This window comes from Drosophila virilis, chromosome 2 (assembly GCF_030788295.1).
Source record: "Drosophila virilis strain 15010-1051.87 chromosome 2, Dvir_AGI_RSII-ME, whole genome shotgun sequence".
Classification (NCBI taxonomy): Eukaryota; Metazoa; Arthropoda; class Insecta; order Diptera; family Drosophilidae; genus Drosophila; species Drosophila virilis.
Genome location: NC_091544.1, coordinates 34,625,530 through 34,638,616, shown reverse-complemented (window position 1 = coordinate 34,638,616; position 13,087 = coordinate 34,625,530). Strand labels below are relative to the sequence as shown.

General features: G+C 39.9%; 1 protein-coding gene across 10 annotated transcripts in view; it reads right to left on the bottom strand.

The window, feature by feature from the left end:
- LOC26531925 (tetratricopeptide repeat protein 21B) overlaps nucleotides 1-2,604 on the bottom strand; it is a 161,649-nt gene extending 159,045 nt beyond the window's left edge. For 2 of the 10 annotated variants that reach the window (XR_011416261.1, XM_032433959.2), the window contains exons 1-2: nucleotides 2,470-2,562; nucleotides 54-1,715 (exon numbers count right to left, since the gene is read on the bottom strand). Coding sequence is in view for 9 of the 10 variants with exons in the window: in XM_032433959.2 (XP_032289850.1) it covers nucleotides 54-1,565 (1,512 nt within the window). In the remaining variant the exon portion in view is untranslated. Of the gene's footprint in view, nucleotides 1-53; nucleotides 1,716-2,039; nucleotides 2,393-2,461 lie in introns of those variants that run through there. The other 8 variants (XM_032433957.2, XM_032433958.2, XM_015169327.3 and 5 more) reach the window with 7 other exon arrangements.
- Nucleotides 2,605-13,087: the final 10,483 nt, after the last annotated feature.

Sequence of the window (13,087 nt, the reverse complement as noted above, 5' to 3'; positions counted from 1 at the left end):
AATAAATATAAAAAAATTTATGTGTTATACAGATTTAATCAGTATGTATTTACTTCTTGATGTCCGGGACATAAATGTAGTATGGTTTCCAGTATGTTTACACTGTGCTTGAGGGTAATATGCACTGATTCCTGACCCAAATCCAAGTCATAACGTGATTCTTTTATTGGAGCTGGAGTCTGTCGAATCAGCTCCCTACATATCTCAAGCATAAAATCAGGATTCATGGAGCATATATATTCAAAACCAAAGGGCAGATAAGTTAATTTTTGAATATGTAGCTCAGCTGCTTCTGCCAACAAGTTCACTGACGTCTTCTGCTCCTTTGGATCGGCAAACAAAGCGGACATATACATAACCATTGCATTAGGTTTAAAATCAGTTAGCTTCATGAGGTATGCTAACTGTTGTTGTATTTGTTGCCTACTCTCAAAATCTGTAGGAGATTTCAATTTACACAACGTTAGGCCACAAAGCGCATTAAAGTTGCTACTATCAACGTTACAAGCCGAGCGAAATGCTAGTTCTGCATCGGAAATATTGTCTAGTAATAATTTCTGATAGCCTAATTCGGCTAAAAGGCTCACATTATCAGGATTCAATTCATTGACCTTTTCAATACATCGCAGCGTCAATTCCAGTAGTTCTGAGTTTCTTGAACAGATCCGAGAAAATAGTTGGCATATTTGAACAAGAAGTATAAGATTTCCGGGCTCAGAATACTCTACAGAAATTAGCAGCTGTTGAAGTGTAGCTATCCCAGATTTGAAATTGCTTTCTCGCACGATATTCAACATGCCCTTATTGCGCAGAGCTGCCACGTTCACAGACTCAATATTGATCACTTTAATGGCAGTTTCCAGCGAGTTATCCCAGTCTAGTGCAGCAAGATGCGTTTCCATTTTCTCAATAAGAGGTATGCTTGTGTCGGGAAATCGTATGCTAAGCTTATTGATTAATAAAAGGGCTTCTTCAAATTGTCGGCGCTTTTGTAAATATCGCACAAGTGCTAATGATGCATCAATATTCTTTCCGTTGCTTCGGGAAATACACCCTTCGAGCAAGCTGTGCAATTTCCGATTGGTAGATAGATCCATACACATAGATAGTTCGCACCATATTTTCAGGACCAGAGCTGCATCAGAATTGACTTCATTTTTCATAGACCTCCCGATATAATCTAGGGCCACATCAAAATTGCCAACTAAGTATAAGAAGACAGCTGTATAATAACATGAAGAAGTGCTGATGGTTTTGTTTTCGTCGGCTATTCGATTTTCAAGTGCTTGTATTGCTTCCATATTTATTACGCGGCAATGTTTGTGGGCGTAGATTAGTGCCATTTTGGCTGCCAACCCTAATTCCAATTCATTTTTTAACGGGTTCAATTCACGGATACACTCCTGCATTCGATTTCCCAAGGCAAGCGCAATACCATTGAACAATCTAAAGTCTGATTGCAACGGAAACTTGGTTAATCCGTCCAATGCCGTTTTCTGCATTGAATTATAAAACCGTGTTCTTCCATAGTACAGTACTAAGCTTTTATAGTCGTTAGCGTCCATATTAATAGTATTTAGGTTTATTAATAAATTACACAGTTAATACAAGATATATTTTAAGTAACGTGGTTCATATTGTTCAATGTAGAATTGTACAAAACTGCATGATATTTTGAGAATTAAGTCATGTTGTACGGCATATTCCAAAGCTACCTGAAAAGAGACAAATTACACATACAATATCTTTACTGCAAACATACAAACATATGTATGTAAAAACAATTGTTATATCTTAAAGTTATTTACATACTTATCACATCAAGTGTTATTTTTTCATTTGTATTTTTTAAATTGAACGCATGTTAATATGTATTTAACTAAGAAACAACCGGACTACTAAAGTTGACCGGGGACTTTCTTCAATAAAGAATTTTTGATATATGCAAATATGTGTGTACGGTTTAGTTTGTTGAATAGCAACCAGATTGCATAGCAACGCTTTATAAAATTTGTTGAAGAGAGATGGTATACAAATACCTTAGCCAATAACTTGCCCAGACCGTGTCCGCCCAATTTTTTAGGAACCTTTGTCTGCTTTATTTCCATAACTCCATCATTAATAGAGTATTTCAATTCAGCAACTTCATCGTTCATTTCTATAAAAAACCTATTTTCTTCGTGCACTATTTTAATAATTGTACCCATGCACCTACAATGGGTACGTAATCTTGATATTTGAAATGTTTCGGGTTTTTTTAAAGTTGTGAAATTTTGAGTTCTAAGAGGCAGCTGTAATTGTGAATATACAACCCGATTGGCTTTTGGCAAGGAAATGATGCAAATATTTTTAAGGCTGCTGCACATAACCCTTGAAACGGAAAACATATTATCTAAAGTAGGAAAATGAGAAAAATTAATTATATATTGAATAAAAGTTTATAGTTAAACTAATACTTAACACAAGTACCAAGGCCCTCAGAAGTTCTATTACTTTCCTGCGAATTGATAGTCCTAAGCAATTCTATTTGGAGTGGAGATGGATATTAAAGATGACAAATATTTAATTACCCCATTTCAAGTATCAAGTATTAAAAAGTAACTAGTTACTGGTAACAACCACTTCCAAAAGTAATTGTAATGTCAATATAGCTGAGTAATGAAGTAACGAGCTAAAATGCAAGAATTTCGCATCGACCTTGCAAATCCTTATATTATTTTATATTACTCGTTCCTTCAAAAGCGAAGGCCTCCGCCATTAGTGAAAAAATTGAATTTGTGCGCATTGTTGCTTGTGCGGAAACATACACAGATGCATTGTGATCCCTAGACATAATAAAAGAGCCAATAGTAAGCCAAAGCATCTGTAGGGAGGGTGAGATAAAAAACAGCGATGCCGCACACACAAATCATATAGATCGGAGTGAGCTAAAGCAGTTTCCTGTAGTGGTACCGACATAAATGACACAGATGCCGTTTTAACATATTTATCATATGTATTTCTTATAGCCTATGTCCACTGGTTTCAGAAATGTCATTTTAAATTTCACATAATATGCCGTTTGCCCCGAACATTTCGTGTTTCTTGTGATGACTAATCGAGATTTCTATCGCTGTTTTGAAAAATGTGAAAGTATCATAACCATAACAGCTGCTATATCACAGAATTTAAACATGGCGAAATGTGGAAAAGAGTACCAAGAATGAAACCCTTACTTCGAAAGTGCATTCTTTGAGTTTTGGAAGAAAAACTTTGCGGCGCTTATGTGAATTAAGGCAACTCGATCAGCTGTTTTTTGAAGAAAGTGGTACTTTGCCCACTCGCATGTTACCGACAAATGGCGGACCACCAATATTTGAAATTTGAAAATGTGACATTTCTTAAGCCAGTAGAGAAAGGCTTTAATAATTGTTGCATTTGACATTATTTTATTTTCCTTCTGTTTGTTGTTATGTTGCATTCGATATTATCGGCCGCGTCGATATCGTTTTTGTTGTGTGGTTAGGTTATCGGGGGCCAGATTTAGGGACGCCCAATTGTAATCCACTGCGCAGAGCGAAAAAGCGCAGAAGCGCTGCGACTGGCCCCCCGATTCGCTCACAGGAGAGTAGGAGGACATCATATCGGGTGCCCTTCGTAATGCCCTTTGCCTTCAACTTGCCTTTGACCCAGAGATGCTGTTGTGCATATGGGCAGCATAAACTCAGCATCAATCAATCGTGCCCAAATGCACAGCAGAGAGTTTGATTTTGTCAGTGGTTAAAGGCGAGTGTGTTGTTTGCAGACGCAGCCAGTTAAGTTTCCGGCCCCTCAACCTTAAACGTGAAAGAAAAAAATATTCCTTCCCTAAGAACCTACTGGCAAAATCACCGATACCTATGTAAAGGTTGTACATGTATACAACCAGCTAGGTCGTAGTCGTACAAAATTCGCAAAAGACAAAAAACTAGTTTTGCACATAATCAAACTTATATCAAAATTCCATTGTTTAATGAAACTCAAAAAGTAATATATTTCAATAAGGTTACTATAATACTGAATCCTTTAAAACATATTAAATTTAATCACGAATTACTTTTAATAAAATATCGACTTAATGATGACCTAAAAAATCTGCTGGATACTATTACATTTTCTGAAGCCAGAATATTAAACCCAAAAATGTAAACAAACAGGACATAATAAATATATTCCATCACAAAAATGTACACGCCAAAACCTGAACCGCCAAAGAGAAACAAAATATATATCTCAACGGCTCAAAGAAAATAATTTAAGGCGACCGATTCCCACGCCGAAGGACTTCAGCCAGACCCACCTAATTATATTTATATTATAGTCTAACCTTTGATGTTTTCATTTATTTGTATTTCCAGCTATTTATTTATGTTATTCCTATATAAACGTTTCAGCTGTTTGATGTTGCTAAATTTTTTAGCTCGTTTTGCTATAGTGTTTGCTACAGATGCTCTAAGGTAGCTCGGACAACCCCTAGATAACCGATGAACCAGCCGGCACGGCCAAAAGCAAAAAGGAGTTCCGTAACATAATGTACATAGATGTACATAGATAATTTGTTTGTACTTATTATTTCTCACAAGGAGTAGAGGACCACAAAGTGTAACTTTTCAACACTTACTACAAATCTGCGGCGTAATTTTAGACAAAATAAAATGTAAAAACGTATTTCCTTGACTTTAAATTTATATTAGTGCCTATGTAAAATAAGTAGAAGATTTCAAAGAGTTTGACTAATGTATTCATAAATATTATCATTATATTATTATTGTTATATAAAGAATGTGATTTTATGAATAAATTAAGTAGTAGTAGCGAGCATTTTCATATGTATATTAAATGCCTTTGATTGAAGAGTGTGTATTTTCGAACACTCTTACTTTAAATATTCTCAGAAGATGCAGTAATCGATTCTTGCATTTTTTCGATTGTTTCGTTTTCGATAGTAATTTAAATTGCATTAGCTGCTATAGATTGGGATTGTCCCTTGTTGTGATCGTGCTCAGGACCCTCAATATACACATAAAAAAAAATGGGTAAAATGGATATAATGTATTTGTGCAAATGTATCTAATAGACAGATGGAAAGTTCTCCGACCGTATAAAGTATATATACTCTTGATCAGCATCACAAGCCGAGTCGATCAAGCCATGTCCATTTGTCTGCCCATCCGTTCGTAAGTATAAACGCAATGATCTCAGAACCTGTAAGAACTAGAGACTTGAAATGTTGATCGTAACTACATAGGTTCGTCTGGTGACCGGTCAATACAAGATTGTTTCGGATAATAAATAACTTACCCCCTATCCAAGCAATCGATGAAGCTCGATAAAGAAATCCTGTTTTTTGAGCAAATTTCTTAGGTTTTAAGAGTTAGAGTCAATGATTGTCTATAATTTTTACAGATCATATTATATGCTTTTATGTGCTTTTTATCTGAACAAAATATGTATATCCACATGTAACATTTTGCCTGCATATGGTGGGATTGGTATAACGTATGGCGCTTGTTTCTAAGGGTCACTCACAAGTTGCCCTTGTGCAAATTCTGCAATTTGCAACTACCTCTCTATTGTTGTACAAAATTGAGCAGCTCTATGTGCACCATGTTTTTGCAATGCCAGAATTTAGTGGTTGGAAAGCTCTGTACCAAGGCGTGGTGGAAGCCAGCCAAGGTTGGAAAATCGCAGCGCATTACTTTTTTTACGTCTGGGCTCACCACAAGTTGTTGTGTATATAAAGGCGTGCTTTTGTCAATGAGGTTGGTCATGTGGCGAGCCTTACTTCCGAAGGTTATCAGATGACGTTTCAAGGGGAAACGTGCTTCTTCCAAAACCTGAATCCGAAATCAATTGTAAGGCGTCTCACTTGTTTCAATCGTTGAGGCCATTGACTGTTCACTATGAATCGTGGAGGGGTCTGATTCCTCTTCATTTTGTGAAAGCTTGCCTAGGGCCCATACATTTCATTGGCTGTGTGATTAGTCCCTCTATCTTTCTTGGGACAGGACAGCATCTTTGCCATATGCGGACACATGTTGTAGATCGAAATGTTCTAAAATAGCGGTTAATGAGCATTACCTATTCTGAAGCCAAAATGCTTTTAATTCTCTCAAATGCATTGCGCTGTGTTTCGTCGACATCAATTTAAATCTTCGTAGATGCATGTTTGCTAACTGTGCCATGTTTGAATTTTAATAATTTGCTGAGTGGAGCTCTTGAGGCAAAGTAATTTACGAAACACCTATAATAGCTCAAAAGGTAAAGCAATGATTTGAGAGCAAACAAATTTTTTGGCTTTACTTATATTTGAATGGTTTTCAGCTCTCCTTAAATAGTTGAAATTTCTCTCTCGCAAATCTTATGTTAGTGTCAGGCAATTCGAATTGTTCCGTTTCTAAAGAGATCTTTAATCTCTTTAATAACCAAATCCGTAAATCTCATTGGGTAATAGCACTTACCATACAATGCATAGTGTAAAGGAGATTCAAAATAAATTTTTTTGTTCATTGAAGATTCTGCTCCAATCGGAACTTTATTGGTTTGATCTTCGTCATGAATATCTTTACAATGTTTTACTTAGGTTTTACTTAGCTAAGACCGCGCGAACGGCGCTGTTATATACTTATACATATGACTGTTATATACTTATACATATGTATGTAGGCAGCGTTGAGAGCTGCGATGAGAGGGAGTATATTTATGTGCACTTATATATTGTAGTGCCCGCCGGTTTCTGTGAGAAACGCTGACGGTGCGTCGCTGAAATGTGCTTAATATTTCTTTTTGTAAACACTATAGCAAAGTGTTAAAGTGTAACAGTTTTTCAGTAAGTATGAAGTTAATTTATATATAATAGTATTAATGAATGTGTATATATTTAAAATTTTGCATGTGATAATAATTAAAGGGGTTTTCCCTTTTCTTTTTATACCCTGAACCCATTAAAAATGGGTATAAGGGTATATTGTATTTGTGCAAAATCCAAATGTATGTAACAAGCAGAAGAAAGCATCTCCGACCCCATAAAGTATATATATTCTTGATCAGCACCAATAGCCGAGTCGATCTAGCCATGTCCGTCTGTCTGTCCTAGTTCCCGCGCAGATCGAGTTTGTTTCCGATAATCGATAACTTACTCCGATATCGACATCCTGTTTATTTTGCAAATTGGGTAAATAATAAGAGGTAGAGCCACCAAACATGATATGTTGCTTCTAGAATATTATAGATATATCAAGTATCTTTCATTTCATACCTATCGCCACCTTCCCGCTACCACCCCAGAGCTATACATCTAATTAATAACCCAACTTTTATTGCCAACCAATTTTAACCACAATTTAAATGCAATTGACTTTTTCATGGTACACAAATATTCTATGGTACAATAAGATATACTATAGAAAATTTCATAAAGATCGGTTAGGAAAAACCAAAGTTATATGCAACTGCGCAATTGAATGGGGCAGCAGCTTTAAGAATTCCTGTATACATGTACACACACACATTCATGCGCGTCTGCGCATGCGTTCGCATTCTAACAGCATGGTAATTGCGATGTGGTAATTGCATGGTAATTGTTGGTGTGGCTGCTAAGTAGAGGCACAGCAAGTGGTGCGGTCTGTCGCGAGTTCGAGCCCTACAGAGGAAAGTGTTATTTTTTTTTTGTGCTGGTGTGGCTGTTGAGTTGCATGGAAGAATGGAAGTTATTACACGGTTCAGTTGCTCCAGTTGACCATTAGCCTGTAGCGCGCCTGTTTCCACCATAATATGCTCTAAATTCTAAAGAAGTAAATACGTGCCACGGTCCGATATTATTTTTTTAGGGCGATTTTAAAATTCGAAATATTTCGTTAACGAGTTTCAGGCCTCTCGTGTACTTGTGCTATTCACCGAAAAGAGTTTGACAAACTTTGTAAATGCGTCTAATATCGCTAACAAGCGTTTTCTTTTAGAGTTGAAACTCGGTAAGCGCCGTAGGTGATCGGGATGTAGGGTGTGAAACAAACACAAGGTTTGAGTGTACTATGTAGCGTCCTGTTTTGGAACCGAATGCAATATACACTGCAAGCAATTTCAAATAAAGTTTTGTACCTAAATGCGCATAGAGGACAACCAATAAGTGGTAATGGGCTGTTGGGGTTTAGTAGCCAGTTGGCCTTGGCCATCTTAATGCGGCACTGCCTGATAAGGTCGTCGATGTGCGTCCAAAAGATGAGAACAATTCCAATATCCTTGGCGTTTATGCCAGTGTGCCAGGGTACACTCTATCCAGTCTGCTGGAGACCTGCCACGCCTCAGTGTGTAGTTGACCGCCTGGCACTTCGAGGCATTGAGCTTGATGCCTAACCTCCGAGCCCAGCTCTCAAGCAAGTGGATACATTCCTAGGTTCCTAGTGGGCGGAGTAAAATATCGTCACGTCATCAGCAAATGTGGCCATGAAGTGTTTGCCTGGAGTGGTGAACTCATGTAGGTCATCCAGAGTGGGGATGGCTGCCGTGTACAAATTGTAGAGGAAGGAACCCAGTACGCTGCCTTGAGTCACATAGCGAACCGGAGAGAGTGGTGTCCCGACTTTGACTTTAAACTTACGCTCCATTAGATAAGAGGGCATAAGTAGAAAGAAAGGTCGATTCTCGCTAAATTCCACTGGGCAGGGAAGTGTTGAATCCTTAATATGGCGTTGAAGATCAACTTAATAAAAAGGAGCGGGCGCATTGGCAGGACCTTCAGAGTGGTGTGGCATATTCTTTGAAGATCGGACATGAAAATTGCAGTCTCGAGTGTGTGTGCACGTTAGTGCACCGCTGGCAGCAGGCATAAACGAAGAAAGTGACAGTGACACTGAGTTAAGCCCGCTCCAAGGTAATCCATACAACAAAGAAACAATAAACTTTTGCGCCGAAACAAGGTCCTCATTTACAAGATAATCCTTGCCCCTGTGTGTTGCGATGGGCTTCAAGTCTATGGTATAGCTGCAAAAACACATCTGAAGAAAATTTGCATCATTCAGGCCAACACCTTTCGCAAAATAGAGACACGTATGGTATATCCGCACACGCAACTTCGCAAATGACCTCAGGGTACAGTCTGACGCCTTAGTCAACAGGCAATCAGTGAGCTATACAACAAAGCTCCACATCCATCCTAACGTCCTGGTGGGCGCTGACGATGCTTTAGACCAAATAAATACCTTCATCGAGTTAACGTATTAAAAATGTTTAACCTACCCATATGTACTTTTTGTTGTTGTTTTTTTTTTTTTTTTATAATCTGTTATCACTATATTGTCTCTATCTTCTATGCCAGTGACCTTATTTGGTCCAATATAATTTATATCTGGCTTATGACCTATTTCGTTTCTTAGTAGGACCTTATCTCCTTTTGATATTTCTATGTCATTAACCTTTAAGTCGTATGACTGTTTATTTCTCCTTTTTATTTTCTTCGTGCATTACTCTAGCTCGTTTATACCTATGCTACTTCTAATCTATACTTAATTTCCTTAGCACTTACTGAAATTAAATACGATGGCAAATTCTTTGTTTGCCGAAAAATAATTCATATGGACAAGCCAAGTCGTTTTTGAATAAACCTGTTATGTGAAGAGAATAGTCCGAGACGTTTTTAATAAAAAGTCTGTTATAAAATGCAACAAATCTTTTTGCGCTATATGCGTCCGTTGGGACTGCAGTTTTATAAATGACATCGTATTTGTTTTCATCTGGTAAGATACCCTTATCAGTACACTTGTGACCTAGAAAGGCTACTTCGTGCATTAAAAATGAGCATTTCTCTGGATGTAGCTTCAGCTTAAAAACATTTGTTAGGTCATGTGTTTTTCGGATATAACTAACCTATTACTATCGAGTCATCCATATATAGGAAAGTTTGAACTGAGTTTGGTTCTATTTTTAATCCGTATGGCAATTTAGTGAAGCGGTGGGAGCCATTGGTCGTGGAAAGAGTCGTTATATTTCGAGAATCTTTATGAAGTTTAATCTAGTGGAATCCAGAAATTTGGTGGAGACATGAAAAATATTTTGCACGTCCTAGGTGATCAAAATATTTTCTATTCTTGGAATTGGGAACTTATCCGCTAGTAATTTTTTATTAATCTGACGATAATCTTCTACTAGTCGCCTTTTTTTTCAGTCGAACCTTGTAAAGGTTTCTTAGGTATCAGCAAGAGTGGGCTGTTGTATTGAGATACAGATAGCTTAACGATTTTTCGCGTATTAATTTATCTACCTGAGAATTGATTTCTTCTATGTATGTATGTGGAATTCTATAATTTTGTATGAATACAGGTTCCTTGTCTTTTAATCTCAACTTTTGTTTATAAAAGTTATTTGTGGAGATTATTTCTGATTTAACCAGCGGCTTAGACCTTGTCTAATTCGTTAGCCCGACTAATATAGTGTTTTACAGTGACTCTATATGTAGAAGGGATATATGTGTATATCTTCAGAAGGATGTTCACCGATGCTATTACAATGAGTATAGTCAAAAGTAACTTTGTTAACTGCAAATGGGGTGTGGTGTCTACACTTCTACCACCTTTACTACATTGGCAGAGCTATCATCCGCCTTTGATTGTTTTCCACCCATCTTTTTTTTATACCCCGAACCCATTAAAAATGAGTAAAAAGAATATTATGTATCTCTGACCCCATAAAGTATATATATTCTTCATCAGCATCGATAGCCGAGTCGATTGTGTTCCCAATCAATTAAAGGCACAATTTAAATGCAATTGACTTTTTGAGAATACAGAAATATTCTCTAGTTCATTAAGAACTGTAGAAAATTTCATTAAGAATGGTTAAAAAACAAACGAAAGTTTTGTGTTTTGGCTGCGCACGTGTTAGCAGCAGAAAGTGGAAATTGCAAGAATTTCTGCACACACACACACACACACACAAACACACACACGCACACACACACACACACACACACACACACATACACACAGAGGAGAGTGAGTGAAAGTGAAAGTGAGTTGACGCGTCTCGACTGTCGCTCCGGCTGTTCTCTGTCGTGGGCCGCAGCTCCGGCAGGAAAACAAAGCGATGATGTGCAATCCATTGGCGAAGGGGCTGAGCACGTGGAGACCCACGCTCACATACGCGCTTCGCAAGCGGCGGATGCCAGGGTGCGTCAAACCAAAGATGACTACATACGCACACGGAGAGACGCAGGTGGCACGACTGGCACGACTGGTGGTACACCTGCAAGACTGTGGAGGTGAACACGAGAATGGAGCAAACCCGCGCACTCACCTGGATGACGGGATGATGGCGGGGACTACCTGATGGTATATATCCAACCCTAAACCTGATCCAAGTAAGCAAGTTGAGCACTTTCTCAGCGAAACTATCATGGCGACATTGTTTATGCTCAAGCACATGAGCAAGACAAAAGCTCTGGACAGCTGGTTGGTTGTACAGTGCTGCCAACCTCAACCGAAGTACATGCGTCAACGAAAAAAGCAATTACGCGCGAAAGTATGCCACGCTGTGTGGGTATACATGAGGACAAAGGAAGATATTGCATGCTATTAGGCTTTTACGTTTTACTCGCATTGCAGCTGAAGACTCGAGGCAAGAAATTGTACAGAAGGCCACGGATCCGACCAAGTCAACTCCTGCTGCATAGCGGTGTACTAAAAAGGGGCGCTGGCGACCGAGCTGGAGCGGTTAAACTCCCATCTGTCAAACGCCAGTGAGAAACCATTGGCCACCGTTGGAGCCACAAATCAGCAGCGATGAGCGCCACAACTGGCAGCACGCCCGTCAATGCAAGCAAGCAAACTCCACCCCCACACTGAGCCCAGTAAAGTGTGGAAGCGACCCACTGGACCCCCCTTACGTAACTGTAGAAATGGGCTGACGAGTCGGGCATTCTAGGACCTTTATAGGCAAGCTGACACCTTGTCGAAACGGCTCATAGGCTAATGCTAGCCTCGCCCCCGTCCCGCTAAAACCTTGGCAGGCCTCGTAGAACGCTTATCGTATGTCGCCATTCAGTTGGCCGTGCAGGCTCAGTTGATATTCCCTGACTAGCACTGATCTGGCTCTGAACTCCGTCTCCCATAAGGACCGGAGTCAACCCTCGCGTGGACCTCACTCCATGGAAAGGCAACCACGGGATCGCGAAGGTGACTGCACAATACACACGACAACAACGGCTTCGAGTTGGGACCCAATTAATCACAATGATGAACCGAAACAACAAAAGCACCACCCCACTAGGTGGACAAGAGGAAGAAGGAGTATGCCAGGCCGACCCGTTCGCTAGGCGATCATGCCTGGCTAGCACGCCCCCGGCTACACCAGTAAGGGCCCCTCAGCCCACTGCACCATGCAGGGAAATTGAAGAGAAAGAGACCCCGAAAAGGCTTAGGGACCCGGCAAGCCCTACGAACAAGCCACGGAGCACCCCGCCCAAGAAGAGCAAGGCAAATACCCAGGAGATCGAAGAGATTGGCTCGATACTGGACGAGCTACTGTTCATGTATCATGGCAAGCAGCCAGCGATGAGGCACATAAACTTGGCCACTAAGAGCATGCTAGCGAGACTAAAAGAGCTGCAAGAAGTAGTCAAAGCGCAGCTCACGGAAAACCTACGCATGCGATGCAGCGAAGAGTCCCATAAGCAGATGAGCCATGCTGAAGAAAGCGCCGGAAGCAATTCTAAATGCGACACGGCAACGCAGACGGAAGAAAGCGGTGCAGGCAGTAAACCACCGACAGCGGCGCAAAAACCGACGAACGAGGTTACAGGAAAAAATCAGATCTTGGCCCCAAGCAACTCCAAGCCGGCACCAACTCGCAAGCAGCAACGTTCACAGCCGGCAGAGGGCAAGGTACCGACCCAAGCGCGAGAGGCAAAAACACCGGTCAAAAATACCCGAGAGGTAAAAAATAAATGGACTGAGGTGAAGGGCAAGCTCACCAGGCGGAAACAGCCCAACCGACCGGATGCGATCCTGATCACGTGTACAGAGAGCATGCCATACGCAGATGTGCTCAAAATGGTGAAAACAGCTCCTGCACTGCAGGC